Source organism: Rhodotorula graminis (assembly GCF_001329695.1).
Source record: "Rhodotorula graminis WP1 unplaced genomic scaffold RHOBAscaffold_20, whole genome shotgun sequence".
NCBI classification, from domain to species: Eukaryota; Fungi; Basidiomycota; class Microbotryomycetes; order Sporidiobolales; family Sporidiobolaceae; genus Rhodotorula; species Rhodotorula graminis.
In genome coordinates this window covers 40272-66196 of record NW_017264947.1, presented here as the reverse complement: position 1 = coordinate 66196, position 25925 = coordinate 40272, and the positions used below count along the sequence as shown (strand labels likewise).

General features: G+C 66.8%; 12 protein-coding genes across 12 annotated transcripts; 6 read left to right on the top strand and 6 right to left on the bottom strand.

Annotated features, from left to right (window-relative positions):
- Positions 1-457: 457 nt before the first annotated feature.
- Positions 458-2106, top strand: RHOBADRAFT_30788 (uncharacterized protein). Its single transcript, XM_018412923.1, has 4 exons — positions 458-813; positions 880-1193; positions 1287-1553; positions 1617-2106. Exons 1-4 carry the CDS (start codon positions 645-647, stop codon positions 2058-2060), a joined length of 1194 nt encoding a protein of 397 aa, XP_018267665.1. The 5' UTR covers positions 458-644; the 3' UTR covers positions 2061-2106.
- A 616-nt stretch (positions 2107-2722) lies between these two features.
- Positions 2723-3638, bottom strand: RHOBADRAFT_47569 (uncharacterized protein; the record flags this gene model as incomplete). Its single annotated transcript, XM_018415009.1, has 3 exons — positions 2723-3151; positions 3239-3439; positions 3519-3638. The coding sequence occupies 3 exons, from the start codon at positions 3636-3638 to the stop codon at positions 2723-2725; spliced, it is 750 nt and encodes a 249-aa protein (XP_018267664.1).
- A 303-nt stretch (positions 3639-3941) lies between these two features.
- Positions 3942-4857, top strand: RHOBADRAFT_47568 (uncharacterized protein; the record flags this gene model as incomplete). The annotated part of the gene is made up of 3 exons (XM_018415008.1): positions 3942-4064; positions 4125-4304; positions 4372-4857. The coding sequence occupies 3 exons, from the start codon at positions 3942-3944 to the stop codon at positions 4855-4857; spliced, it is 789 nt and encodes a 262-aa protein (XP_018267663.1).
- A 685-nt stretch (positions 4858-5542) lies between these two features.
- Positions 5543-7130, bottom strand: RHOBADRAFT_65766 (uncharacterized protein). Its single transcript, XM_018418770.1, has 3 exons — positions 7045-7130; positions 6203-6776; positions 5543-6107 (listed from the first exon to the last, which is right to left on the bottom strand). Exons 1-3 carry the CDS (start codon positions 7122-7124, stop codon positions 6075-6077), a joined length of 687 nt encoding a protein of 228 aa, XP_018267662.1. The 5' UTR covers positions 7125-7130; the 3' UTR covers positions 5543-6074.
- A 458-nt stretch (positions 7131-7588) lies between these two features.
- On the top strand, positions 7589-9557 carry RHOBADRAFT_47566 (uncharacterized protein; the record flags this gene model as incomplete). The annotated part of the gene is made up of 8 exons (XM_018415007.1): positions 7589-7643; positions 7721-7803; positions 7931-8279; positions 8354-8490; positions 8576-8728; positions 8811-8874; positions 8944-9399; positions 9484-9557. 8 exons carry the CDS (start codon positions 7589-7591, stop codon positions 9555-9557), a joined length of 1371 nt encoding a protein of 456 aa, XP_018267661.1.
- Positions 9558-10313: 756 nt separating this feature from the next.
- RHOBADRAFT_56460 (uncharacterized protein) lies at positions 10314-11298 on the bottom strand (the record flags this gene model as incomplete). The annotated part of the gene is made up of 2 exons (XM_018418359.1): positions 10314-11042; positions 11158-11298. The coding sequence occupies 2 exons, from the start codon at positions 11296-11298 to the stop codon at positions 10437-10439; spliced, it is 747 nt and encodes a 248-aa protein (XP_018267660.1). The 3' UTR covers positions 10314-10436.
- A 1620-nt stretch (positions 11299-12918) lies between these two features.
- On the top strand, positions 12919-14233 carry RHOBADRAFT_30782 (uncharacterized protein). Its single transcript, XM_018412922.1, has 6 exons — positions 12919-13004; positions 13117-13163; positions 13229-13482; positions 13570-13672; positions 13748-14002; positions 14103-14233. The coding sequence occupies exons 2-6, from the start codon at positions 13142-13144 to the stop codon at positions 14168-14170; spliced, it is 702 nt and encodes a 233-aa protein (XP_018267659.1). The 5' UTR covers positions 12919-13004; positions 13117-13141; the 3' UTR covers positions 14171-14233.
- A 108-nt stretch (positions 14234-14341) lies between these two features.
- Positions 14342-16476, bottom strand: RHOBADRAFT_40191 (uncharacterized protein). Its single transcript, XM_018413693.1, has 11 exons — positions 16373-16476; positions 16191-16299; positions 15910-15939; positions 15493-15757; positions 15356-15422; positions 15196-15293; positions 14949-15043; positions 14789-14876; positions 14673-14720; positions 14524-14604; positions 14342-14458 (listed from the first exon to the last, which is right to left on the bottom strand). The coding sequence occupies exons 2-11, from the start codon at positions 16260-16262 to the stop codon at positions 14454-14456; spliced, it is 849 nt and encodes a 282-aa protein (XP_018267658.1). The 5' UTR covers positions 16263-16299; positions 16373-16476; the 3' UTR covers positions 14342-14453.
- Positions 16477-17293: 817 nt separating this feature from the next.
- On the top strand, positions 17294-19658 carry RHOBADRAFT_56457 (uncharacterized protein). The gene is made up of 8 exons (XM_018418358.1): positions 17294-17372; positions 17447-17519; positions 17635-17645; positions 17871-17889; positions 17950-18271; positions 18379-18819; positions 18900-19076; positions 19155-19658. Exons 1-8 carry the CDS (start codon positions 17309-17311, stop codon positions 19488-19490), a joined length of 1443 nt encoding a protein of 480 aa, XP_018267657.1. The 5' UTR covers positions 17294-17308; the 3' UTR covers positions 19491-19658.
- A 79-nt stretch (positions 19659-19737) lies between these two features.
- Positions 19738-21976, top strand: RHOBADRAFT_56456 (uncharacterized protein; the record flags this gene model as incomplete). The annotated part of the gene is made up of 6 exons (XM_018418357.1): positions 19738-20001; positions 20061-20552; positions 20625-21264; positions 21335-21430; positions 21505-21617; positions 21770-21976. The coding sequence occupies 6 exons, from the start codon at positions 19738-19740 to the stop codon at positions 21974-21976; spliced, it is 1812 nt and encodes a 603-aa protein (XP_018267656.1).
- Positions 21977-22146: 170 nt separating this feature from the next.
- RHOBADRAFT_56455 (uncharacterized protein) lies at positions 22147-23696 on the bottom strand (the record flags this gene model as incomplete). The annotated part of the gene is made up of 4 exons (XM_018418356.1): positions 22147-22426; positions 22542-22669; positions 22737-22978; positions 23050-23696. The coding sequence occupies 4 exons, from the start codon at positions 23694-23696 to the stop codon at positions 22367-22369; spliced, it is 1077 nt and encodes a 358-aa protein (XP_018267655.1). The 3' UTR covers positions 22147-22366.
- Positions 23697-24154: 458 nt separating this feature from the next.
- RHOBADRAFT_47559 (uncharacterized protein) lies at positions 24155-25741 on the bottom strand (the record flags this gene model as incomplete). The annotated part of the gene is made up of 9 exons (XM_018415006.1): positions 24155-24398; positions 24482-24510; positions 24621-24756; positions 24818-24897; positions 24966-25172; positions 25236-25250; positions 25319-25374; positions 25477-25491; positions 25567-25741. 9 exons carry the CDS (start codon positions 25739-25741, stop codon positions 24155-24157), a joined length of 957 nt encoding a protein of 318 aa, XP_018267654.1.
- Between the last annotated feature and the right edge of the window lie 184 nt (positions 25742-25925).

Sequence of the window (25925 nt, the reverse complement as noted above, 5' to 3'; positions counted from 1 at the left end):
CCCGCGCTGCCCTCGAGCATGACCGCGACACGCACGGCGTCGACCTTGCCCTCCTCGCTTCCACCCTCGGTCCGTCCCACGCCTCCCTCACCCTCAACTTGCCCCACCCACTCACGGACCCCGCTCCCTCCCAGACTTCTTCGAGCGCATCCGCCTCATCAACTGGATCCGGGCCACCGTGCGTCCCCTCCTCCTGTCCCTCCTACACACGCCCGGTCGCATTCCCTGACGCGCAAGGAACCCCCGCCCGCAGAAGCCCGACCCGGCCTCGCTGCGCCGCCTCGACCGCAACGCCGCCTTCCTCGACGACGACCAGTACCTCAAGCCCGTCATCGAGGACGATGCGCTTCTCCGTGCGTCCCTCCCACTCTCTCTCTCGCCCGAGGGACCTCGCCCTGACCTCGCTCGTACCCTCCCCCGCAGAGCTTGACTTCGACTCGCTGAGCCTCTCGGCCGCCGCGCCCTCGTCCTCCTCCGCACCCGCCCCGACCGCCTCGTCCTCCTCCTCCGTCCCCGCAGCACCAGGCGCGTCCCTCGACCCGACCGCGTCCGACCTCGTCGACGCCCTGCGCGCCCAGCTGTCGGACGCCCAGGCCGCCAACGACCAGCTGCGCAAGATTGTGCGCTCGCGCCTCGGCGGCGTCATGGGCCTCGACGAGGCGGCCCAGGACCACGGTGCGACGGTCGTCGTCGAGGACGGCAAGGGCAAGGCCAAGGAGCGAGATGGCGCCGCCGACGAGGGCGACGGCAACAAGGACGGCGAGGCGGTGCACAAGGACGACGACCACTACTTCGAGTCGTACCAGTACAACGGTGCGTCTCTCTCTCTCCCCCCTCTCGTCCGCCCGAGCGTGTCACTGACCGCCGCCCGCGAACCAGACATCCACGAGGTCATGCTCAAGGACCGCGTCCGCACGCTCGCGTACCGCTCCTTCATCGTCGACCCGGCCAACCGCGCGCGGTTCGAGAACAAGGTCGTGCTCGACGTCGGGTGCGGGACCGGGATCCTGTCCATGTTTGCGGCCCAGGCCGGCGCCCGCAAGGTGTACGCCGTCGACGCGAGCAACGTCGCGTACAAGGCCGTGCGCAACGTCAAGGCCAACGGGTTCGAGCGCACGATCGAGGTCATCAAGGGCAAGGTCGAGGAGATCCACATCCCGGAGAAGGTCGACGTCATCATCTCGGAATGGATGGTGCGTCTCGCGCTCTCTCTCTCTCTTTCTCTTTCCTCGCCTCGTTGCGCCCGAGCGAGATTCTGACTCTCGTCCCTTGCCCCGCGCACACAGGGCTACTGCCTGCTGTACGAGTGCATGCTCGACTCGGTCCTGTACGCGCGCGACAAGTACCTCCAGCCGGACGGCCTCATGGTGCCCTCGCAGACGTCGATCCTCGTGTCGGCCTTTGCCGGCGCCCCGTGGTACGCCGACCGCGTCGCGTTCTGGGACAGCGTGTACGGGTTCGACATGCGAGCCATGAAGGACAAGATCGAGGACGAGGCCATCATCGAGGTGGTCGACCAGGGCGAGGTCGTCAGCGACGAGGTGTCGATCGCTGTGCGTCCCTCTCGTTCTCTCTCTGTCCTTCTCTCGAGGTTACTGACCCTCCTCGCCCCGCAGGACATCTACACGCAAACGGCGACGGCCGCCTCGCTGTCCTTCTCGTCCCCCTTCATCCTCCCCATCACGCGCCTCCCCTCCTCCTCGCCCTCGCCCTCCTCCCCCTCCATGACCCTCCACGCCCTCGTCGCCCACTTCGACACCTTCTTCACCCCCTCCCCTCGCCTCCTCTCGCCCCCAGCACGCGCCGCGTCGGCCTCGGAGCCCGGCGAGCACTTTTTCACCACGGGCGCGTGGGACACGCCGACGCACTGGAAGCAGACGCTCCTCGTCCTGCGCGACCCGATCACGGGCGTCGAGGTTGGCGACCGGCTCGAGGGCACGATCAGGTTCGACAAGAACCCGGACAACTCGAGGGAGCTCGTCGTCGAGGCGAGCTGGGAGGTGCTCGGAAGGGACGGGGCCAAGAAGGGCGTCGGGGCCCAGGCGTGGAAGGTCAGGTAGAGTGTGTGTGTCGGATCGTGCAACGTAGAGAGCGGTTGTCGATGCTGGTTGTCGTGCTCGAGAGAGGAGAAAGCTCGAGCCCGGTCCTGCTCCTTCTGCTCGGCGGCGCAGCTGCAAGTCGATCTTGTGCAGAGCAAGCCCGCATGTCTCGTTGTCGTCGCTCTTCAGATCGAGCAGAGAGTGCGAGAGATGGAGCCGAGCGCGCGAGAAAGAGCAGTCGACGCAGCGAGCGCGGGCGCTCGAGCCCCTCCTCGATTCGGCTCTCGCTCGCTCGTCGCTCGCTTGCCCTCTTGCTGCGCGAATCGTTCGCCGTCGACCTCATGCACGGCCTCGACATGCTCGTCGAGCGTCACTCGGCGAGGCAGGATGCGTCGAGGAAGAGGAGGATCGGGTCGACGGAAGGGCGCAACGTAACTCGCGCTCTGCTTCTCTCAAGGGCCGATCTCGCCCAGTCGCTTTGTCCTCTATACTCGCGCTGTACCGCAGCAAGCCTGGACGGGCGAGCTGCTCTCGTCCGCTCGAAGCGCAGGAAACTTGAGCTCAAGGCTCGCGCTCGCGCCGACGGCGCTCGAGAGCTTGCTCTCGAAGCACGCTCGCCTCTCTGCTCGCACTCGACACAGTCGCACATGCTCGACGTCTCGCTGTCCTTGCGCGGTGGAACGCTACAGGTTGTACTGGCTCAGCCGCTCGGCGAGGATCTCGCTCGCCGGCCCCTGCATGAGCAGCTTCTCGGCAGTTCGAGGGTGCTGCGGCTCGATCTCGGTGCGCACAAACGCGTTGGACCGCGCAAAGATGCGGTCGAACCACTCAACGGGAGGGGTTTGGCCGAGGAACAGCTGCACGAGCATGAGGTGCCGGTACTCGGTGCGCCACGGCTCGTTGCCCTCTGGGCTCGTGTGGGCTACAAGGACGTCATGGTGCGCCGTGGCCGTGATCGGGTCAAGGTACGGCACGCTCATGAACTGGGCGTCGAGCACTCGCGCCCGGCGCGCCGGCTCGAAAGCCCGAAGCTTTGCGAGCATGAGCTGGTCAAGCTCGGTAGTGTCCCCGAGCGGGCGCTCTGCGCCAATGACGAGGTAGCGTACGAGAGACTGCAGGAGTAAACCGCGGGTGCGCAGGTCAGGAGTGGCTCAGACGGAGAGAGGGGAGACAGAGAGAGGGAAGCAGCCGCAGCGCACCTTGAGTTGCTCAGGGTCGATGTCCAAGAAGCGGCACATGGCTCCTGCCAACGTCGCCATCTCGGAGTTGCGCAGCGCGAAGGGAACGATGATGTCGTGCATGTGCTCGATGATCTCGTCGGCCTCGAGCTGCGACAGGAGCGGCCACATGAACGGGTTGGCCTTGCCCGGCCCGCAGACGCGACGGTGCGCCTTCCAGACCTGCGTGGGCATCGACTGAGATGATCAGGCTCCGGCGCACAGAACGAGGAAGGGAGAGGGAGAGAGAAGGTGGACGCACGAGCTTCTGGTGGTCGGGGGAGCAAAAGAAGAGGTCGATGCCGGCCTTGGCGCAGCTCGAGCACCGGTTCTCGGTCTTGATGCCGCACACGAGGCACGTCTGGTCCCACTCGGAGCTCATCTCGCAGGTAGGACGATGAGGATGATGTCGTGGAGGGGGTGTGTGCTCGGCACTGATGAGGCGAGCTGGAGAGGCGAGGACGGCGTGGGGCGGTGTGCTGGTACTCGGAGGCGGTCTTGAGAAGTCTGCTGAGGCAGTTGATGGCGTCTCTGAGCCAGCAAGGGGCGAGACGAGGGCAGGTGAGGAGCCAGAGGTTGGACTTGGCGGACGCGGCTCTCGTCCTCCCTCCTCCTCCTCCCACCAACTCGACCGGCACCGCTGCCGAGGTCCAGCCTGCTTCTTCATCTTCTGCATCGATCATCCATGTCTCCCGAGCCAGTCCCGCAACCGTGCGAGGTCTGCGGCGTCGAGACGACTCGGCGCTGCTCGGCGTGCGTCGAGGCCGGCATCTCGCTCTTCTTCTGCGGCAAGGACCACCAGAAACTTGTGCGTCCACTCTCTCGACCTCTCCTGAAGAGCCTGAGCTGACCCAGAAACTGCCCACAGGTCTGGCCGGCGCACAAGACGGTCTGCGGGCCCGGCAAAGCTCACCCGTTCGCCGTCATGCCGCTCGCCGACGAGGAGGTCGCGTGGGCCCGAGGCCACCTGGGTGGGGTCAACCCGGTCTCGCGGGTGACGTTGGGCCAGGAGGTCGTCCACCTCAGCCAGAGCGATCGGTCAGCCAAGGTGCGCCCGCTCCGTCCTCGTTTTCGCACCAGAGCTCGTGCCTGACCTTCCGACACGGTACGCGCAGGCGATTCTGGGCGAGCTCACCGGCAACAGGTACCTCACGAGCAAGATACGCAAGAAGAACCTGATCGTGCACCGGGTCCGGGCGGTCTACGCGGGGCAAAAGCACGGCCGGCTCGACTCGCCCCTCGAGATGGACCTGGAGCGCGTCTTTGCCGGCGAGACGAACCGCTTTGCGGTCTACATGGTGGCGCCGCCGTCGGCAAGCATCCTGCGTCAGATTTGTTTCAAGCTCGAGGCGCTGTACATCGGCGTCGAGGTCGACGAGTCGACCTGGTTCAGCCTCGTGCAGCACAAGGTCCTCATCACGAGCCCCCTGCTCCAGGTCAGCCTCGTCCGAGGGCAGACCGACGAGCTCAAGAGCTACTGGGAGCCGAGCTGCGACCGCATGTACGCGTGGATCCGGGCGGGCGCCGGCTCGAACGAACCGAGGATCGAGCGTGCGCTTGCCAGCTTTCAAGGTGCGGGCGAGGAGGTGCTGGACTCGTAGACGGCGTGCCTGCAACCAGTTTCGTGCACCGTCTCGAGCGTGCGCCTCGCTGTCCTCTGTCGGCCGCCACGAGAGCTCTCGAAAGCTCCTTCTCGCTCACGATCCCCCTTGCACCTCGCTAGTCTCGTCGCTCGCCCGCCTTTCCTCCTTCGTGAGTACGTCGTGTTGCTGCCCTCCCTGCGGCAAGATCCGCCTCGCGTGGGCGGACATGCACGTCGCGCTCGAGCCCCGTATCGTTGCGAAACCGGCTCGAACCGCAAGCTCTCTCGTCGCTGCACCTCGTCGCCCTCGTCTCGAGCACGTGCGTGCGGGTGAGCAAGCCACTCTCGTGTCGAGCACGAGCGAGGCAGAGGCCGAGCATGAGCGACGAGAGCGCGAGAGCGCAAAGACGACGAGCGAGGTCGACTTGGGAAGGCGACGACTCGGCCTCGCGCTCTCCTCGTTCCTCGCTGTCGGTTGCTCTCTCACCTGCTTGCTCTCGCACTGCAGCTATGTACGGGCGAGCGTGCGAGCGCAAGACGCCGAGCGCCGGCCGACGTGGCAGCGAGCTCGAGCGCTCGAGCCCCTCGCTTGCTTCCACTCGCCCCTTCCCGCTCGCCTGCTGCTCTCGCAACTAGCGCTCTCAGATGCGTGCTCGCTCAGACTCGCTCAAGGCTCTCGGCGGACCGAGACGGAGAGGAACGATGAGGGAGACGTGGCAGCGTTGCACAAAGTCCTCGCTCTACGAAAAGGTGTCAGGTACCAAACTGAAGTGCCCACGCGCCGTGGGGAGCAAGGCGCGCGAGTGTGGAGGGGCCTTGTGGATCTTCCAGACGCTTGTTAATGGCCTCTCCCATGGATCACGGCCGGGCCGATCAACCAAGGCCGACTGACGGGCGCGTCTGTCCGAGGACAGAGGGAGAGGGCAGGCATGCGCTGGTGAGGTGAATGAGGAGGAGAGAGAGGGAGGAAGGAGGAGGGAGGGAGGAAGGAGGAGGGAGGGAGGAAGGAGGAGGGAGGCAGAAAGAGAGTGAGCGCGCAGAACGATGGAGAGAGAGGAGGGCGCACGTCGGGAAGGCGCGAGCGAGAAGGCCCGAGACGACGTCGACGCCGAGGCAGAGACCAGAAGCGGTGTAGCCGGACAGCCTCGCGAGGACCTTGACGAGGGCGCACGCTCACGAGGCGGGCGCCGTGGATGGCGACAACAGGTGGTACTGCAGGAAGGAAGGACGAGATCCTTAGATCTTGGCCATGGCGGCAACGTCCGACGACTGCGAGGGAGACGAGTCAGCTCCCGAACAGAAGACGCACACGAGAAAGAGAGAGAGAGAGAGAGAGAGAGAGAGAGAGGGAAAGCGGGGCGCACCTGGATCCACTCCTCACCCTCCTCGGCGAGCTGGTCCTGGAGCTCGTCGAGCGAGACGAGCTCGTCCTCGATGACGGTCGTCATCTGGAGCTTCTTGATGCCGTAGCCGATGGGCACGAGCTTGGACAGGCCCCACACGAGACCCGGCTTCTCGATCGAGCGCACAAACGCCTCGAGCTCCTTCATGTCGGTCTCGTCGTCCCACGGCTTGACGTCGAGCGTGACGAGCGACTTGGCGATCGTCTTGGGCTTGTTGGCCTTCTTGGCGGCGTACTCGGCGAGGCGCTTCTGCTTGAGGGCCTCGGCCTCGGGGTCGACCTCCTCGTCGTCCGAGCCGAACAGGTCGAGGTCGTCGTCCTCGTCGGCGGCGGCGGCAGCCGGGGCGGTGGCGCCGGCCGAGGTCGACGGGCCGTAGGCGGTGTAGGCCTTGGTGGCGTCGCCGGCGAGCGTCTCGTGCTCGGCCTCGAACGACTGGATGTGCTTGTACCAGCGCGCGGTGTGCGGGTAGGTGGCGGCGTCCGGGGCGGACGGGAGCGCCTTGAAGACGGCGACGTCGGCCTGCGACGGGGTGAAGCTGTGGGCGTGGACGAGTCAGTGCCGGGCTCGTGTGAGAACAGGGGCTGCTCGTCGTCGTCGTCGTCGCCGACGCATGTCCAGGGTCGCGGGTTCAGAAGGCTTGGAAAAGGGTAGGTTTCTTCAGCGTTTGGCGGGCGTCTTAATTCCCTTCCTCGGAAACACGGACCAAAGCGTAGTGTTCATCGTGTATGGACGACCGGGTGGACATGCGGCGGGCGAGGCGAGAGCGCGAGGGGAGGGAGGGGGAAAGAGAAGAGTGGACGGACCCCTCGATGTACGAGACGTGGACGAGGTGAGCCTCGAGGCCCTGGAGGCCGGCGGGGGAGGTGAACTCGGAGAAGCCCATGATGATCTGGCGAGGTTGGTGAAGAAGAGAGAGGTGAAAACGTTCGAGGAGGGGAGGGGTGGGAGGAGAGCGAGATCAGTGGCTGTTCGCGTGCGAGTCCCAGGGCGGGCAGGGCTGAAGGACGGGGCGAGGTGCAGAAAGACTCACCGTGTGAAGAAAGTGGTGGTGAGGGAGAGAGGGAGGAGGAGAGCGAGAGAGCGCGAGCAGCTTGGAGCGAAAACGCGCCCACCTCGAACGTGTCTCGGCGTTTCCGCCAGCATGCACTCGAGTCGCTCGTTCCAGTGCAGCTCTGTCCGGCTCTTGATCCGGCAGAAGGACGCACGAATAGCTTTGCAGCCAGGCTGAACCTCGGCGGAGAGAACCGGCGGCCACGCTTTGCTCGACCGAGAGCTCGTCTCGCTCGCCCCCACCTCGCTCAGCTCTCTCCCTCGACCTGCTACAGCGCGACTGCTCCCACCAGAGCCATGACCGAGCCTCTCGCACTCGTGCCCGGCGACTCGCTCGGCCCCTTCCGCCTCGGTGCGCCCTCCTCCTCCTCCTCCTCGAAGCCCCACCGAGCGACCGCCGCGTCTGACTCTCTGCCCCACGGTGCACAGGCAGCGCCCTGTTCAACGTCTTCAACCACGTCCGCTCCTTCCGCTCCACCTACCCGTCCGTCAAGGTCGCGTGGGACGAGCAGGTGCGTGTTCGGCCTCTCGCTCGTCCTCGTCTCGATGTGGGGGATCCCGCCAGCTCGTCGACAGCGAGCGGCGGCTCCCCTGTGAGCGTACCTGCGCGTGGAGCTGACCTCATCGCACCCTCAACAGGCCCCCTCGACCTCGCCCGTACACCTCACCCTCTCCTCCCCACCCCTCCACCTCACCTTCTCGCCCCTCGCGCAGCGCCTCGCGCGCATCGAGGTCCTCGGTCCCGAGCCGGACGCCTGGGTGTCGTACCGCGGCAAGCGCCTGCGCACTTCCTCGTCGCTGTCGGGCGACTACGCAGGCGCTCGGGGCGGCGGCGACGACGAGGACGACGTGGTCAAGACGGTGCGGCGCGTGCTGGGCCCGACGTACGGCAGCTCGAGGGCGAGCACGGGCGGCGAGGGCACGCAGGGAGCGGAGGAAATGCTGAGCTATCCGGGCGTCGCGTTCGGTGTCGTGCGCACGGGGTCGGGTGCGTCTCCCTCCCTCTTTCCTTATCTCTCTCGCCGTCTCGTCACTGACTAGCTCTACGCGCCACCGCCGCAGGGTCGACCATGAACCGCATCGTCGTCACGGCACTGCCTGCGCCCGACGGCGTCCCCGTCGACCAAGCGTGGCTCCACCCTGCGCTGCCCGACTCGCCCGCCGTCGCTCAAGGAGACCTGCGCCTCGCCGAGATCCATGTGCGTCCCCTCGGTTCGCCCGGCCATCCGTTTGGATCTACGCGCAAGTCCTGACTGACGCTTGGCGACCCTGCGTCTCGCACAGCTCGACCCGACCCGCCGGCCGACCCACGTCGAGCTCCACTTCCATCAGCCGACGACCGCGCTCGCGCCCGTCGAGCTCCGCGTCGGCGTGACGACGAGCGAGGACATCCTGTGCGACCTTGGGGCGGCCGTCAGGACGTTCTGGAAGGAGGACGTGCGTCCACTCTCTCCTCCTCTCTCTCGCGCGGGCCTCGGGTCGAGCGGCGGAGCTTACCTCGCCCCGTGCGCCCTTGCAGGACCGCCTGTCGATCCACACTGCGTCTCTCGAGGCTCGGTCGTCGTCGGATGCCGCACTCGAGCGTGCGCCCCCTCTCACTGTCTCTCCTCGGCCGCCCCGCCCCGCCCAGCTGACCCTCCCGCCACCCGCAGCCAACCCCTACTTCCTCTCCTACCCGCACCTCGGCCTCACCCTCCTCCTCTCCTCCTCCCCCTCCACCTCGTCCACCTCGACCCGCCCCATCCCGCCACACACCCTCCTCAAGATCCTCCTCCACTCGAACCTCCCCGGCGAGGTCCAGTTCGGCCGCACGGCGCGCGCCGCCAGCGTCCTCGTCGCGCCTGCGGCAGGCGACGAGGGGCGTGTCGCCGACGCCGACGAGGGCGAGAGGCGAGGGACCGACGAGGGCTGGGGAACTGTCCGGGCGTTCCTGCGCGGCGAGGACGGGCTGGGGCGAGGCGGCGATGGGAGGGCCGGCGCGCAGGGTCAGGGCGCGGCGGCGGGCGAGTCGAGCAGGCGCGAGGGCGAGCTCGCGATGGGCGACGAGCCACCGATGATCCTCGACCGGACGGCCGACGGCAAGGACGGCGTCCGGGGCAAGACGACGGGTGCGTCGCGCACGTTCCTCCTCTTCTCTCGTCGTCGATCCGTCTCGTCGAGCTCGACTGATTAGGCCTTGGCTCTGCGCGCAGAGATCCACGGGTTCCCTGGCATCGCGCTCGAGATGACGGGCTCGGGCGACATCGAGACCGTGTGGCTCTTCTGAGCGGGTTCTGCGAGGCTGCAACGAGGTCACCCTTCTCTGTGTCTTTTAGTGTGTCTGTCCGACGAGAGATACAGCGGTGCTGAGCTCGTCGACGATGGCGCGAGAGGAAGCGCTCGTTCCGGCTGGCGGCCTTCCCAAGTTGCGCTCCCCCGCTCGGGCCGCTCGCTCGTCCGCGCTTCGCTCGCTCGACAGCTCTCGGCTGGCCTTGGCCTTATCTCCTCTCGCTCCTCGTGAGCGCGCATGTACGTGCGCCCTGACCGACTGCAGCCGCTCTCGCTCGCCGAGGAGACAAAGGCGGGAACCGCTTTCCCGGACTCGAGACTGCAAAAGAAGCACTGCGTTGCACTGACCGAGAGCTACTAAGAGTCACTGAGGACGAGGACCCCGAGAGGCTTGCGCTCTGGCTCGACGCTCGGTCCTGTCTCCCGCTTGGCGCCCCGGCTCGTGCGGCGCTTGACGTCGTCCGGCGAGCTCTCTTCCGCTCGAGCTGGGCCTGCGAGTCTCTGACTGTCGCGAGAAGCCGGGCTCACGCAAGGAGCGGGTCCGGCATACGGCGCAAGGCTGGACGGGCCTGTGACAGCACGGTGAGCGAAGCCTTCGTTTGCTAGCGCAAGACGGCGGGCTGCTCTCGCGCACGGGATTCACCGAGCGAGCGATTCTCTCTCTCGGGCGATCGGGCTGTCTGAAGTTGACGAACCGGCGTTGCAGAGAGAGGCGAAGCGATCAAGCGAGGCGAGAGAGTGGCACAGAGGGGAGGGAAAAGCGAGGGGTCGTCGCGGTGCGAGGGACGTTGCTGTGGAACGTGTCAAAGAGCAGGAGACGTGTCGAGGAGAACGGGAAAGGAGAGAGAGAGAGGAAAGGCCGACGCACCGTGGAGACTCAGTCGAACGGGTTAGGCTCGAGGCCGACGACGCCGTCCTGGACGCAGATGGCGCGGCGCATGCCGGCCCAGAACGTGTTGTCGCCGAGCGTCTCCCACATGCTCATGTCGCCCGGCTCTTCAATGAGCCCCTCGCGCAGCTCGGCCCAGTCGCACTCGTCCTCGCCGTCGCCCTCGCGCTGCAACATCTCCTGGATCTGGACCTCGGCCGGCGCAGGCGAGGCCCACATGGCCGTGACGACCTCGATGACGGAGCGGACACGCACGCCGCCGGCGTCGGCGATGACGGGCTCGGTGCCGGCGAGGAACATGAGCTTGGCGCACGGCGGCGACGTCGCGTACTCGTTGGCGACGGGCAGGTCGAGAGGCTTGTAGTAGCGCGGCGCGGCGTTGCCGTCGTCGTCGTCGCCGTCGTCGCGGCCGGCGCGCGAGCCGTAGCAGGCAATGTCGGCCTCGTCGAGGTCGGGGCGGCTCAGCGAGACGAGGTTGAGGACCGGGTGGAACGCGACCTTGTGGCCCCTCTTGGCCGGGTGGTTGCGTGGACCAAAGCGCTTGCGGTCGACAGGGTACCCGCGGCGGAACAGGCGCGAGTCGAGCTGCGAGTTCTGCGAGTGCCGAGGACGCGAGGTGGGGAGGGGAGGAGGCGGGGAGGAGGGGGGACAAGAGGGTGTCAGCTCACCGCTCGGGACTGGGGGAGTGGGTGCGAGAGGGTGTGCGCACCTGCTGAAGACGGCGAAAGTGCTTGCAGACGCGCGAGAAGCGGTGCAGGTCGAAGTAGGACAGGGTCGGGTCGAGGAGAATGCGGAGGTGCAGCTCGACGGGGAGGCGCAGGATGGCGGGCTGAGCGGGCGTGTCGGCCATGGCTGGAGTCTGGCGAGGTACAAGCAGCAGCAAGAGCACGAGCAGAGCGGTGGACTCAAGAGCCGGCGGTCATCTCCTCGTTCGGTGTTCGTCCGCTCGCCTCCCTTTCCTCTCGCGCTACACAGCCACTTCCGCCGACCCGCTCGTGCGCACGAGCAGCTCTGCGTGCTCGCTTGCGAACCCACTGCAGGCACTGCTTCACTGCCTCGCTGCATCTCGCTCCGCGCCTGCTCGCGCCTCGCCCGCGCGTCCGGTGCCGGAGCGTCCGTCTCTCCTGTGCCGTGGGAGCGTCCGTCTCCTCTCGTGAGCTAGCGCCGATCGCCTCCTGTCGGGCTCTCGCCGGCGCGGAGCCTGCGCGGCGAAGGGGACGGCAGCGGGGCGCGGAGACCGCTTCTCTTGCTCGCTCGCTCTGGTGCTTCTCCTTCTCTCCACCGTCCCACACTTGTTACCCCTTCAAGCAGCAGCATCAGTGCGTCCTCGCTCTCGCGCCCTGTCCTGCTCCTCGAGGCGCAGTCACTGACAACGCCCTCCTCCAGTGCCCGCCGTCCGTCGCGATACGCGCGCCGCTCGCAAGGTTGCAGGCCTCGCAAGCCCTGACACGACGCTCGAGTCTGTCGCCGAGCGCCAGAAGCGGGCCAAGAAGCGCGCGCTCAAGGCGGACGAGGTGAGCAGCTCGCCTCGAGCGATTCTCGGCTCGACCGAGCGACGTTCGTGACTCCCTTTTCCACCCGCAGCGGTCGCTGCCTGTTCCTGCCCGACGCACAAGGTCGCCCTCCTTCAGCGCTGCTCTCCTCGCGAGGAAGCGCTCAGGCTCGGGCCCGCCGCCGCCACCGCTCGACCTCAGCCCTCCTCGCACCGCCGTCTGCACCCGCGACGAGTACCATCACGGCCTGCCCACATTGCACGCCTTCATCGACGACAACCTCGACGCCACGCCGATCGTGCCGCTGTCCCTGCTCCCCGACAGCGAGGCCGACCTCGCGCCGTCGATGGACCTGTGGCCGACCAACGCCCTGCTCGACCTCCTCCAGCTTCAGCTGTCCAACTCGTCGGCGCCGCTCGAGTACGTCGAGTGCGCCAAGGACGTCGTCGCGCGCTGCCTGCCCTTCTACGGGCCCGACCCGCCGTCACCGCGCTCGTACCTCGAGTCGCAGGCTCGCGCGTCGTCCACGTCGAGCTCGCCTACGACGTCGTCGGCGCCGACGCGCTCGACGTCGCGCTCGTCGTCGTGCGACTTTGGCGTCTCGTCGACTGGTCGCGCCGAGCTCTGGCCCGGCGCTGCACCGTGACGAGCTCGTCGTTCCTCCTCGTCCTGCGCCGGTCCGCGGCGAAAATGTCCATAGTCTCCCTGTCTTCGTTAGTGCCCTCGTTCTCCTGGAACTCTAGTCGGTCAGTACCAGTCGCGCAGCCCGCACGAGAGCCGAGAGGAGAGCGGGCGACGGTGCACGTTGCTCGGGCGAGCCGACGTCGGCTGCGTCCTCGAACCAACCTCGTTCTCCTCGCACACGCTCGATGACTGTCCAGCCAGCACTACAGAGCCACAGTGCGTCCTGTCGTTCACTCTGTAGCCTCTCTCGCACCCGCGCTGACCTCGCTTCGCCGCCCGCAGCTCAGTGCACCTGGCCCTCAGATGGCTCGCCACGACCTCCTCCTGGCCCTGCAGACGGCAAACTCGTCGTGTTCTTCGACATCGACAACTGCCTGTAGTCAGTCCACGCCCCCTCTCTCTTGGCGGTCCGTGAGGGCGCGAGGGAGCCGGCCGCGTCGGCGGGTGGGGGTGAAGCACCTCGAGCTGACCCTGTCCTCGCCTGTGCGCAGCTCGAAGGATGCGGGCATCGCCGAGATGATGAAGGGCAAGATCCGCGGTGCGTCCCTCCACGCCGCCGTCGCAGAGGGAACTCTCGCTGAACCTCTCTCTCGTCGCCCGCAGCCTACTTCCGCCGCCTCGGCCTGTCGGACGACGAGGCCAAGGACCTGCACTCGCACTACTACCGCGAGTACGGCCTCGCGATCCGAGGACTCGTCCGCCACCACGCCGTCGACGCGCTCGACTACGACAAGCACTGCGACGCCGCCCTCCCGCTCGACGAGGTCCTCAAGGACGACCCCAAGCTGCGCCGGTTGCTCGCCGACATTGACCGCGACAAGTGCCACGTGTGGGCTCTCACCAACGCGTACAAGATTGTGCGTCACCCTCTCTCTCTCTCTCTCGGCGGCGACGGTTCGGCCCGCCTCGAGAACGTCGCTGACCCTGCTCCCGCCCGGCCACAGCACGCAACGCGGGTCCTCAACCTCCTCGGCATCGCCGACCAGCTCGAGGGCGTCATCTCGTGCGACTATGGCGCCGGCGAGTTCTCGTGCAAGCCCGAAGCCGGTGCGCCTTCCCTTTCCTTCCTCGCGCGTTTCCCTCGTCGCGCACCCTCACTCTCGATTCTCTCGCGCGCCACAGCCTTCTTCAACGACGCTCTGCGACACGTCTCGACCCCTCCTCCGCCCGTCTCGTCGCTCTACTTTGTCGACGACTCGGCCCTGAACGTGCGCGGCGCAAACGGCCTCGGGTGGCGGCACTGCGTCCTGTTTGACGAGGGCGGCAGCGAGGAGGACAGGCTTGGGTCGGTCGAGACGACCACTGCTGGGGAGGAGGACGAGGGCAAGGCGGGAGACGCAGAGAAGCCGCGAGTGAGCGTCGTGCACGATCTCGAGGGTGCGTTCCTCGCGTTTCTCTCCCTCTCTCTCGTCTCGGGCGAGTCGCGCACGCGTCCCTCTCCTCGATCTCTCACTGACACTCTCGCGTACACCTGCAGAGCTGCGGACGATCTGGCCCGAGGTATTCAAGGCGGGACCGGCGAGCGGGACGGACGGGTCTCCCTGAGGGCCACGCTCGTGCCGAGCTGTGTCGAGACTTGCCATGCATCACTCTAGAGCACACTTTCAGCCTCTCGAGCGGCCTGAGAGATTGCGAGAAGCGAGAGAAGCTGCCTGCTCGGTCGCTGAAAAGAGGCTCGACCGCACCAGGCTCGAGGACTCTCTCGACGACGACGACGACGGCTCGAGAGGGCATTACGACTTCTAATTTCGGCGAGAGCTCGAGCATGGTACGAAAGGGAGAGAGGAAAGGGGCGCGAGGAGAGGAAACGTGACCAAGAGAAGGGCGTTCACGCTGCGCGAGGAGGACGAGGTCAGTCGGGGCGCCCTTCTCGACGGCGAGGACGAGCGAGGACGCACTGCAGGTGTAGCCACCGTCGACGCGGAGGTCGGCGCCGGTCGTGAAGGCCGAGGCGTCCGACGCGAGGTAGATGACGGCTCCTGAAGGCGGAAAAGGGTCAGGACTCGACCGCCGGCTCCCGCAGAGGTCAGGGAACGCGCCGACGCACCCTTGAGGTCCTCCGGGTCACCCAGCCGGGCCATCGGTGTTAAGGAAACTTTTGATCGAAGCGATAAATTAGCGTCTGGACGATGGAAGAAGAGGCGGGAGAAGCAGGGGACGCACCCCAGGCGTCGCGCAGGACCGGGTCGCGGTCGAGGATGACACGGGTGAGGGCGGTGGCCATGTAGCCCGGCGAGATGCAGTTGACGCGCTGGGTGAAGAAAGAGGCGTTAGCGGAGAGAACCGGGACGAGAGGAAGGGGCGAGGAGGAGAGAAAGCTCACGATGTTCTTGGGCGCCCACTCGACGGCGAGCGACGAGCACATGTGGCGGACGGCGGCCTTAGAGGCGTTGTAGGGAGCCTGCGGCTGCGGGACGTCTGTAGGAGAGGGTGATGGGAGGGAAAGAAGGAGGAAGAGAAAGTCAGTCGGGCTCGGACCTCTTCCCGCCGCTCGAGCTCGAGACCTTCTGTCGCGGCCACTGACCCGCTCTGCCTCGTCCGACGTGACACAGAGAGATATGAGGACGCACTGACGGCAGCACCCGACATGGAGCCGATGAGGACGATCGAGCCCTGGGCCTCGCGCCTCATCATGTCCTTGGCGGCCTCGCGAGCGCAGTAGAACGAGCTGCGGGTCAAGGCGGGGCGTCAGTATTTGCGAGGGATGCAAGGAAGAGAGAGAGGACGCACCCCTCGACGTTGATGCCCATGAGCTTGCGGAACTTGTCGGCGGGGTACTCGGTCGCCGGGAAGTTCTCTGCGCGCACGCCGACGACCTCGCCGTCAGTATACGAAACACAGCTGAAGGAGAGAGACGTGGGACGCACCGACGATGCCGGCAGCCGTGACGAGGACGTCGACGCGGCCGAACTTGTCGACGACGGTCGAGAAGCAGTCCTTGACCTCCTGCTCGTTCGACACGTCGCACCCGAGGCCGATGGCCTGGATCTCGCCCTTCTGGGCCTGGCCGTGCTCCTCGAACCACTCGACGAGCTCGACGGCGGCCGTCTCGGCCATCTTCTTGTCGAGGTCGAGGATGACGATCCGGTTCGAGCCCGACTCGGCGAACGTGCGCGCCATGAGGTTGCCGAGCTGTGTGCGGCTCGTTGTCAGTTGAGTGTGCCTCGACAAGCGTCTTGCGCGCTCCGCAAAAGAAGGGAACGACAAAGGCGGGGGCCGAAGAGAAGGTCGTGACGACCCTCTCGGCCGGCAGCGCGGGGAGGGGTTGGAAGAGACAGACTCACGCCGCGAGCAGCACCGGTGACGACGCAGACCTGCGCACGGTAGTAGAGAAGCTCGTCAGTGCTGGTCCTTGGCCAAGTATCGCGAGGGTGCGGCCGCTGGGAATTTCGCCGACGCGGTCCGATCGGCCCCACCGCGCTTGTCCACGTTGCACCTTTTGCGCGCCGAACGAGCGCCTCGCGCTCGCCAGCTTGCGGCAGGGCAGACTCCTCGGCTCGTCTGTGCTCCCTCGAGGTATCACCGCCCGAACCGGTCGCCAAAAAAAAGGCGAGAGAGGACGCACCTTGCCAGTCATCGAGAACGAGGCGAGCGTGCGGCGGTTGTGACGGCCGACGTCGACGTCGGGACCCTCCATGTTGTGGCCAAGGTCATCGGGCGGGAAGTCGGACTCCCTGCGGGACAAAGACAGTGGTCAGCTCGAGTCTTGACGAGGAGGATAAGGCGACGAGAGAGGGGGGGACGCACTCCGGGTACGGGATGACGATGTCCTCGCGCACGTTGGCGTACGACGGCTCCTGCGGGTCGAGCACGGGCGGGGTCGAGGCCACACCGCGGCGGCGAGGGACGGCCTCGGTGGTCGCGAGAGGAGCGACCGGCTGGCGGGGGAGGACGCTCGACAAGCGCGCCGAGGTCGCGAACGTGCGGCGGGGGAGGGCGGCCTTGAGGCTCGAGATGGCGGTACGAGGCAGCATGGCTGGCGCTGAGCTTTTCAGCGTGTGGTGGGAGGAGGGGAGGACCGAGAGGGCGAAAGCTCGACCGCGCCGTCGCCGTCATCGTTTCACAAAGGAGCTTCGCTCGGCCCGGCCGCCGCTGAAACTTCTCTTCCCTCCCTCTCGCCTCCTGTCCGTCGGCAACAGCCAGAGCGTCCGTACGAAGCATTGAGACGGCGAGCGGCCCAACGCCAAAGGTCGGCTGAGGCGGGAAAAGACACTCGCTCGTGCCGCGGCCGGCGTCGGCCGGTGGACGAGAAGCGGTCCGCGCGCCGGCCGAACTTTGCGCGGCGCTCGAGCCTCTCCCGCCGACCGTCTCAGCGTAGAGCTCGCGCGACTCGCAAGACCGGGGATTTTGACGACTGCGAGCGATGTTGACGGCAAAGAGCACTGCGAAGGTCAAGCAAGTCTAATTCGCTCGTATTCGAGATTTGCAAGAGGCGAATACGAAGCGTCGGCAGAGCGCTGCGAAACGACGGAGCACTCGACGCGGTTTCACTGTGCCAAGCCGGCCCGGTCACAGTTCTGGCGAGCGATCGGAGAACTCTCTCGAGCTCGAGCTCAGAGAGGACAGAGGAGGAAAGCGAGCAAGCGGAGCGAGGTGGTCGCCGAGGCGAACGTCCGCCCAGATCAAGTCCGGCCACAATCTGATGGCTCTGTTCGCTCGCCCTACATCACACCAGCACTCGCCATGGTCGCCCTCGCTGCACCAGCTGCTACCCGCAACGTCGTCATCCTCGGCGCGAGCTACGCAGGTGCGCTCACCTCGCCCTCCTCCTCCTCCCGCCGGCGCAGCCGACCGCTGAACACTCGCCTCCCTCGCCCACAGGCGCACGAGCGGCCGAGCTCCTGTCGCGCACCCTCCCTTCAACACACCGCGTCGTCGTCATCGACCGCCAGACGTGCGTCCCTCTCTCACTCGCGCCCGAGTCGCCGTGGCGGTGAAGGTCCCGCGGCCCCGTCTCGCTCGCCTCCTCGCGCATAAGCTGACTCTTTGCGCCCGCACACGCCGCACAGCCATTTCAACCGTGAGTCCCGTCGTCTCTCCTTCGTCGCCTGAGCGTCCTGGCGTTGGGCTCGCGGCCGGCCGAGCCTGCTCTTACGGGTGGCTGTGCTCGGCGATCGAGGCAGCGCCGGCAGCGGGCCGCGTGCGTCGAGGACAGGTCGGACAGCAGGGCGGAGTGTGGCCCTGTGCGCGGCACTAGCCAGACGGTGCCGCCGACTCGACGCTGACTCGCTCTCGTCCCTCGCAGACCTGTACCTTCACCCTCGGTGCGTCTCCTCCCGCCGCACTCCAAGGGACGCCTCGCTGACTCGTACCCGATTTCGCAGAGTGAGTGTCGTCCCCGGGCACTCGCACAAGACCTTCATCCCGCTCGGCGGCATCATCCCTTCACCCGCCGCCGCCGCGACCAACGCTTCGCTCCCGCTGTCGAACAAGGCGCGCCACGTCGTCATCCACGCCTCGGTCACGTCGCTCAACGATGACTTTATCGAGCTCGACCGCGACCTGCTCGAGCACGAGCGCGACCTCGAGGGCGAGGCCGACGAGATCGAGTCGTTGACCGACGAGCTCGAGTCGGCGAGGCTGGACGCTGCGCCAAGGGACAAGAAGCTGTCGACGAGGAGGCTGAGCTGGGAATACATGATCTACGTGTGTCCATCCCTTCCTCCCTTTCCCCCTTTCCCTTCCACGCCCGGCCGACCGCCGACGCGCGAAAGCTTGCCGCGAGTGATACTAACCCATCCTCGACGGTACAGGCTCTCGGGTGCCAGCTTCCACCATGCCTCACGTCGACGGCAAGGACCAAGAAGGACGGCGTCGCCTTCCTCGAGAGCCGCGGCGCCGAGATCAAGCGCGCGACCAAGATCCTCATCGCCGGCGGCGGCGCCCTCGGCATCCAGTTCGCGACCGACATCGCCGACCTGTACAACAACCCGCACAACGTCGCGCACCTCGGCCTCGCCGAGGGCGAGGCGCCGCCGCCCAAGAAGCGCGTCACGCTCGTCCACTCGCGCGACCGGTTCATGCCCGCGTACAAGCAGGAGATGCACGACGAGGTCGTGCGACGGCTCGAGGTGCTCGGCGTCGAGGTTGTCCTCGGTGAGCGGCTCGCGCTCCCGCCGCAGGACGAGGATGCGCCCGGGACGCTCAAGACGGTCAAGCTTCGCGACGGGCGCGAGCTCGAGTACGACCTCCTTGTGCGTCCTCTCTGTCCCTCTCTCCTTCGCCTCTCGGTCCCGAGCGGCGCAGTACTGACTCGGTCGCCTTGCCCCCACAGCTGCGCTGCACCGGCCAGAAGCCCAACTCGCAGCTCCTCGGCCAGTGGTTGCCCGAGGCGCTCGACGAGCACGGGTTCGTCAAGATCCGCCCGACGCTCCAGGTCGACGTTGCAGGCGTGCCCGATGCCGACAAGCGGAGCGAGAAGCTGCGGCGCAACGTGTACTCGATCGGCGACGTGCGACCCGCTCTCTCTCTCTCTCGTCCTCGTCGCCGTCCTCCCTCGCCGGTACTGACACGCTCTCTCGCTCCGCAGGTCGCTGCCGCCGGCGTCATCAAGGCGGGCCACACCGGGTGGAACCAGGCGGGCGTCGCCGTGCAGAACATCATGTGCTCGCTCGAGACGGACGCGCTCAACGCCGAGCGGCCCTCGTCGGCCGACGCCGAGGAGCCCAAGCTCGTCGAGTACGAGCGCAGCCCGCCGCAGATCAAGGTGACGCTCGGCCTGCAGCACTCGGCGAGCGAGATGTGCGCCGCCATGGGCGACCAGCACACGCACTTCTCGGTCGGCGAGGGAGGCCCGGTCGACGGGCACTACGCCGCCGTGTGGACGAGGATGGGCGCAGATCCTTCCGGCGACCTCATGGCGTGATCGAGTCGAGGGCGGGCAGCGGCGGTGCCACTTTGTCGAGCGGCGGCAGCGGCGGCGGCGCTGGAGGAGGAGGTAGACGAGGTGGTCGACCTCTCGGGCCGGCTTTGTTCGCGATTGTTGTAGACTTGTAGATAGCAGTGCATCACGCAGCAGCAGTACCCGGACCATACACTCCATCGCGAGCGCTCGTCGCGTCTCTCCGCTCGAGAGGTGGGGCCGCGCGGTCGTCGCCTTCCACCACCGCACCATGCTCGTCGTGCACCTCGCCCTTGCTGGGCTGGCCTCTCTCGCTGCAGCAGAGCCGCTCTTGACCACCAGAGCGCTGCGCGACGGCGTACCCGCCCTTCCTCTCGGCCTTCATCGGCATCTCGCCGCGCAGGAGCGCGCCGCCGCACAACTCGCACAAGGACCGGCGTGGCCTGCAGGAGCCGACCAGCTGGCCTTCTCGAGTGCCGAGACGGTGCAAGATTACCCGGCGCACACGTTCCAGCAGCTCGTCTCGCACGACCCGGTGCGTCCCCTCCCTCCCGGTCCTCCTTCCGCGCAGAGCTGACACGAGCACACACACAGGCCGTTCCACCTTCCACGCCCAACGCGACCTTCTCGCAGCGCTACTGGTTCGACGCGTCGCACTACAAGCCCGGTGGACCCGTCTTCCTCCTCGACGGCGGCGAGACGGACGGCGCCGGCCGCATCCCGTTCCTGCGCCAGGGCATCCTCGCCATCCTCAGTCGGGCCACGCACGGCCTCGGCATCATTCTCGAGCACCGGTACTACGGCGAGTCGTTCCCTGTCGAGTCGCTCTCGACGGACGACCTGCGCTTCCTCGACACCCGCCAGTCGCTCCACGACAGCGCGCACTTCGCCCGCACCGTCAAGATCCCTGGTCTCGAGCACGTCAACCTCACCGCCGGATCGGCCGCCCCGTGGTACTATATCGGTGGCTCGTACGCCGGCGCCAAGGCGGCGTTCGCGAGAAAGCTTCATCCGGACGTCTTTGACGGCGCCATCGCCAGTTCGGCGGTCACGACGGCCATCGTCGACTTCTGGCAGTACTACGAGGTGCGTCTGTACCCCCTCTTGTGTGCGCCTGTCGCCGCGAGGTTTGCCGCTCACCTCGAACTCGTTCGACAGCCCATCCGCGCCTCTGCGCCGGCCGACTGCATCGAGCGCCTCGTCGAGAGCACCTCTCTCGTCGACACGATGCTCGCCCTCAACTCGCCCTTCCTCACGCCGCCGCTCAAGGCCCTGTTCGGCCTCGACAACGTCACGTCCGACGCCGACTTTGTCAACGCGCTTGCGATCCCGCTCGGGTCGTGGCAGGCGCGCAACTGGGACGGCGCGGTCGGCAGCTCTCGCTTCGACGCCTTCTGCGCCGCCCTGACGAACAAGACGTCAACCGCCATCGCCGCGTCCGCCCTGTCCGACTCGCTCGTCGCCGCCTTTTCCCCGACCCTCGGCGCCACCTCGTTCCCGCAGGACCCGCGCAAGGCGATCGCGAGCCTCGCGGCGTACGGCGAGTACGTCAAGCAGCACGTCGCACCGCTGTGCCCGCCCGACGAGTCGCAGGACGCGTGCTTCGGGACGGACGAGTACCCGGGCGACGCGCTCGACGACTACGAGTGGCGCTCGTGGGCGTACCAGTTCTGCACCGAGTGGGGCTACTTCATCGGCGCCGCGCCCGAGGGCACGCCGTCGCTTGTGTCGCGCCTGTTGACGGTCGAGTACACGAGCAAGATCTGCCGCAAGGCGTTCCCGCCCGGCGAGCTCAACCGTGCGTCCGCCTCTCTCTCTCTCTCTTTCCTTTTCCCTGTCACCTCTCATGACATCTCTACGTGTCGCAGGCGTACCGGTCATGCCCAACATCACGGCGGTCAACCAGTTGGGCGGCGCCAACCTGTCGCACTCGCGGCTCGCGTTCGTCGACGGCAGCGAGGACCGTGCGTCTCTCCTTTCCCTCCTCTCGATCGGCTGTCACGAGTCGAAAAACCTGACTAACCTCGTCGCGCCGCAGCCTGGCTCTACGCGACGCCCCACTCGCCGACGGCGCCCAACCCGCACCGCAAGGACACGCTCAAGCGCCCGTTCAAGCTCATCAAGGGCGGCGTGCACCACTGGGACGAGAACGTGAGCCCTCTCTCCTTCTCTCTCTCTGTCTCTCCTTGTCTGTCGCGCTCTCGCGAGCCGGCCGACTAGATCCTGACCCTCTTCCGCCTCTTTCATTTCCCCCGCTCCTCTCGCCCGCCCCTCCTCGTCCATCCCTCCCGCCGCACCCGCAGGGCCTCCCTCCCGGCCGCACCGAGCCGCCCGAGATCGCCAAGATTCACCGCGCCGAGGTCGACTTTGTCCAAACCTGGGTGAGCGAGTGGAGGGAGAGGGAGGGGGGCAAGGGCAAGGGTAGGTGGCGCTGGAAGGGGGCTCTCGCAGGCGGTGCGGGAGATGGCGAGGGCGAGGAAGGCGCGAGGGAGGTCGGACGGTGGCTGTAGAGGTGTGCGAGCGAGCGAGAAAGGCGAGCTGTGTGCAGACGGGCTCGTGCGCTGTGCTGCGAGAGCTGGCGACTCTCTTTCCGCGAGCGAGGAGAAGCAGAAACCGAGAGACTGACGCGAGCGAACGAGCGAACAAGCGAGCTGGGTAGGCTATGCGCGAGCCTCGGATTCGACAGCAAGGTCGGCTCGAGTTTCAGATCTATACAGCTCGACGAGTAGAGAGAGAAGGTAGTGGTTACAGAGCGAGTGACAAATGTGTGGGAGGGGAAAGGCGAAGGAGCGACAGGACGCAGGGGCGAGAAGGGGAAGTGTCTGTTGAGCACGCGAGGCGGGCGAGGAGAGGAGAAGAGAGGGTGGAAGGAGGGGGAAGGAGGCGGGGGGCTCGCCGGCTCACGCCGAGATGGTGACATAGCCCGTCAAGGTCCCGATCGTGAAGCCGCCCGGGTTGACCTGCGCGACGAGCCGGTCAAGGGCGCGAGGCGGACGACGGGGAGAGCGGGGAGGGGGACTTGCGGGGCGTCAGTCGACCTTCTCGTTGTGAGAGAGGTGGGAGAGAGGGACGCACGATGGGGCGCGTCGTGAACTGGTACGTGCCACCCTGGTCGTCGGTCGATTGGGCGGGCGAGGCGCCGGCGCCGGCGGGCGAGGTGGTCGGCGACGAGGACGAGGACGACTCGGCGGGAGGCGTCGTGGCTGGGTGCGGCGAGCTCGAGTCAGTGTCGTCGCTGAGTACGAGGAGGAAGTAGGAGGAGGGACGCACTCGAAGATGCGGGTGCCGAGCTCGAACTCGACGGAGCGGGCGTGGTCGACGAGCTCTCGCTCGAGGTCGAAGAGGAAGGCGCCTCGGACAGCTGAGACGACGAGCTGCTGCTCGGGGTGCTGCTGCTCTCGGGTGCGCTCGAGGTGGACGACGAGGAAGGCGGCGGCGTCGTGCTCGAGGTGGGCGGCTCGGTCGTCGTCGTGCTGCTCGGCGAGGACGAGGACGAGGGCGGGGAGGTGGACCTGCAGAGATGAGCGACTCAGTCTTTCTACGGAGAGAGAGAGAGCGCGCGAGAGAGAGAACCGGGACGCACGAAGAGGAGGAGGACTGAGCCGTGTCCTCTTCAGAGCTCGACGACGGGGTCGGGTCCGGCACGGCCGACGTCGCCTCGGACGTGCTCGTGATCGTCTGCGGCTCGCCGCTGCCGCCGCTCCCAAAGCTCGTGCTCGTAAACACGACTGTGCCGACGCTGACGCTGCTGCCCTGGGGCGCACCCGACGACGTCCTTCCATCGCTCAGCTGGGCCGAGTCGCGGTTGTTCTTCGACTTGTTGAGCCCGACGCCGAGCCCTACGCCGAGGCCGATGGCGAGCGCGGCGAGGAGCGCGAGGATGCCCGCGATGGCCGCCCACCGGTGCCGCCTCCACCACGAGTCCTGCCCCTCGGTGTCGTCGACCCAGTCGTCGCCGGCGAGGTACCCTCCCGCGCCGCCCGCGCCGCCCGCAACCGAGCCGCGCGCGCCCGGCTGCCAGTAGGCCGATGCGCCGCCGGCCTCGCTCGAGCCGAGGTCGGACAGGGGCCGGTCGCGCTGCACCATCTCGGGGTCGCCGCCGTCGAGCGGGAGGCCCGAGTACGGGCCTGCGGCGTACTGGCCCGACGAGAAGGGGTCACCGCCGGCGTCGTGGAGGTGCTCGGCGTAGTCGACCGACGCGCGCGGGTCGTGGTACTGGTTGTAGGCCATGGCCGGCGACGAGGGCGAGAGGGGGAAGAAGATGAGCGAGGGCGGGTCGGGGCTGTGTGGGCGAGTGCTCGGCGGTCGAGAGGAGGCTGATGGGGTGCTCTGCGACTAGCCTGTCGTCTGGCTAGCTGTTGTGAGCGAGTGAGAGTGAGAGGGACGGGGGGACCGATGAAGATCTCATCGCGGCGGCCCGGGCGACCACCTTGCGGCCTCTCGAGCGGACCAGTCGGCTGCTAGCTGCACTCCAGATGCTTCAATAGCAAGCCTCGGCCTTGGTCCTGCAGCAAGCCGCGCCGCCGTCGTCGACCGCCTCGACCACCGTCACCTCCGTCTTCTTCTCCTCGCACACCGCTCAAGCGTCCAGCTGAAGTCACCAAGCTCATGGTCGTCCTCTCGCGATCGTACTACTGCCAGCTCTGCTTGCTAGCTTCGCCCCGCGCGCACCCCTGCTCCGCCCGAATCTACTTTCCGCCAAGCTGCTCCAGCCCTGCTCCACCGCGCGCCCTTGCGCCGCCCGAGTGCTTCGCTGCGCCACGAGGAGCGACATGCCCACGCTCGCTCAAGAGAAGTGGGTCCTGCTGAGCGTTGAGGCCGGCGACGTGGCGAGGCGGCCAGACGACGCAGAAGAGCGCCATGCCGAGCCAGAGCGGCGTCGAGTCGAACGCGTACAGATAGGCTTCGTGCGTGGCAATGTAGCCAAAGAAGCTGTGCGAGCGCAACGAGAGAGGTCAGTAAGGCAACAGTGAACGAAAAGAGGACGTGAAAGCGAGAGGCCCCACCCGTCGCACTGCTCGATCAGGCGGAAGACGCTCCGAACCTGTGTGGGGAGGTCCGTGATCAGGCCGAGAGCGAGATGTCCGCCCCGAATGCAGAGGGCGAGCCCGCTCAAGGAGCCGGGTGGAAAGGAGGAGAAGCGGGGAGACGCACGAGAATCGCGATGCAGGTCAGGCCAAGGACAACGAGGAGCGTGCGCAGGTCGTCGACCGGCTCCTTGGACCAAGGGTTGAAGGTGCTGCGTCGCGTTGAGGTGCGTGGAAAGTAGACGTCCGAATCACGAGCCCGGCTGCGGATCGCGAGGATGGGTCAGTCAAAGATACGGGCGACATGGACGACTGGACACGCACATGCGCTTTGTGAAGACGACGAGGAGGACGGTGAAGAGGGAGAAGGAGGCAAGCGCGAGTGCGAGACCCGAGATTGCGAGCTGCGACGAGCAGGGCGACGCTGTCAGTGCACGGTCCTCGCAGCCGCACGAGCGTGATCTGTACAGACCTTCTCACCCAGGGAGAGCCATTTGCCACCGATGATGACCAACGCAGTGCCGGCAGTTTGCGCCATGAACGTGACGACGTCGCTGAGGACAAAGATGTAGACGAGGCCACGAGCCGGGATGAAGAGGCAGGCTGACGACACCTCGCGGTCCAGGGCTTTTGCAATGTGCTTGAGGACGACGTATCCGTGTGCGAGGAAGGCGCAGGGCTGTGCAACAAGAAGCGAGTTTGTCAGTGTTAGAGAGAGGGTCCGAGCGAAAGACCGACGCACCGACAAAAAGGTGAACTGCGACCGGGTCAAGGGACAGTTTAGCTGGGCCACGCGCTGCTGCAAAGAGTGACGTGGTGACGCACGAGGAATTGCCACGCGTAGTTGTTCTTGACACGCAGGAGGAACCCGAGAGTCATGCCTGCGAGCGAGCGTAGTCAGTAAAGCGCCGCAGCGAAAGGCTCGAGGGCATCCGACTTGCAGGTCATGCCGACGAGCAGATTGAGCATGTAGGCCTGTCGACCGTGCCGGAACCACACTGTCAAACACGCAGGCAAAAGGTCAGTGCGCTCACGGCTCCGAGTTTCGGCGGAGGAGGGAGACGAGGGCTCACGGCACCACTGGACGACGGTCGCAGTGAGGTACAGGACGAGGAAAGCTGCAGCTGGCGCCGTCTCGACAACGATGCCCTTGTCTTGGGCCTGCTCGTTGGCAGACTGAGCGGCGACGACGTGCACGAGCGCGAGCGCGAGGAGGGCGGGGAGGAGGGAGCGGCGCAGGCTCGACATGGCGGCGAGTAGCTGGAGAAGGCACAAGGTCCTGCATTGCACAGAGTGCCGCGAATGATGAAGGAGGAGGGAGGAGCTTTTGTGGTTCCCTCTCTTCCGCGCACCTCGCTGGCGGAGCGAGACACTAATGAGAGGCGGCCTCCTGCGCCCCCGTCGCTCTCTACGTGCTCGCCGCTGCAACACA

What these genes read in the sequence shown, in the direction of transcription:
- RHOBADRAFT_30788 (XM_018412923.1), top strand. Translation starts at nt 645, where the DNA reads ATGGGCCTCGACGAGGCGGCCCAGGACCACGGTGCGACGGTCGTCGTC. An exon ending in CGAGTCGTACCAGTACAACG is followed by an intron (nt 814 to 879) that starts GTGCGTCTCTCT and finishes CCCGCGAACCAG; the next exon opens with ACATCCACGAGGTCATGCTC. An exon ending in GCGACGAGGTGTCGATCGCT is followed by an intron (nt 1,554 to 1,616) that starts GTGCGTCCCTCT and finishes CTCGCCCCGCAG; the next exon opens with GACATCTACACGCAAACGGC.
- RHOBADRAFT_65766 (XM_018418770.1), bottom strand. Translation starts at nt 7,124, where the DNA reads ATGGGCTTCTCCGAGTTCACCTCCCCCGCCGGCCTCCAGGGCCTCGAG. An exon ending in CACGTCTCGTACATCGAGGG is followed by an intron (nt 6,777 to 7,044) that starts GTCCGTCCACTC and finishes CCACGCCCACAG; the next exon opens with CTTCACCCCGTCGCAGGCCG. An exon ending in AGGGTGAGGAGTGGATCCAG is followed by an intron (nt 6,108 to 6,202) that starts GTGCGCCCCGCT and finishes TCTCCCTCGCAG; the next exon opens with TCGTCGGACGTTGCCGCCAT.
- RHOBADRAFT_30782 (XM_018412922.1), top strand. Translation starts at nt 13,142, where the DNA reads ATGATGAAGGGCAAGATCCGCG. An exon ending in GATGAAGGGCAAGATCCGCG is followed by an intron (nt 13,164 to 13,228) that starts GTGCGTCCCTCC and finishes CGTCGCCCGCAG; the next exon opens with CCTACTTCCGCCGCCTCGGC. An exon ending in TCACCAACGCGTACAAGATT is followed by an intron (nt 13,483 to 13,569) that starts GTGCGTCACCCT and finishes GCCCGGCCACAG; the next exon opens with CACGCAACGCGGGTCCTCAA.
- RHOBADRAFT_40191 (XM_018413693.1), bottom strand. Translation starts at nt 16,262, where the DNA reads ATGGAGGGTCCCGACGTCGACGTCGGCCGTCACAACCGCCGCACGCTC. An exon ending in TCACCGGTGCTGCTCGCGGC is followed by an intron (nt 15,758 to 15,909) that starts GTGAGTCTGTCT and finishes AGCCGCACACAG; the next exon opens with CTCGGCAACCTCATGGCGCG. An exon ending in CACGGCTGCCGGCATCGTCG is followed by an intron (nt 15,423 to 15,492) that starts GTGCGTCCCACG and finishes GCGTGCGCGCAG; the next exon opens with AGAACTTCCCGGCGACCGAG.
- RHOBADRAFT_56457 (XM_018418358.1), top strand. Translation starts at nt 17,309, where the DNA reads ATGGTCGCCCTCGCTGCACCAGCTGCTACCCGCAACGTCGTCATCCTC. An exon ending in AGCTCGAGTACGACCTCCTT is followed by an intron (nt 18,820 to 18,899) that starts GTGCGTCCTCTC and finishes TTGCCCCCACAG; the next exon opens with CTGCGCTGCACCGGCCAGAA. An exon ending in ACGTGTACTCGATCGGCGAC is followed by an intron (nt 19,077 to 19,154) that starts GTGCGACCCGCT and finishes CTCGCTCCGCAG; the next exon opens with GTCGCTGCCGCCGGCGTCAT.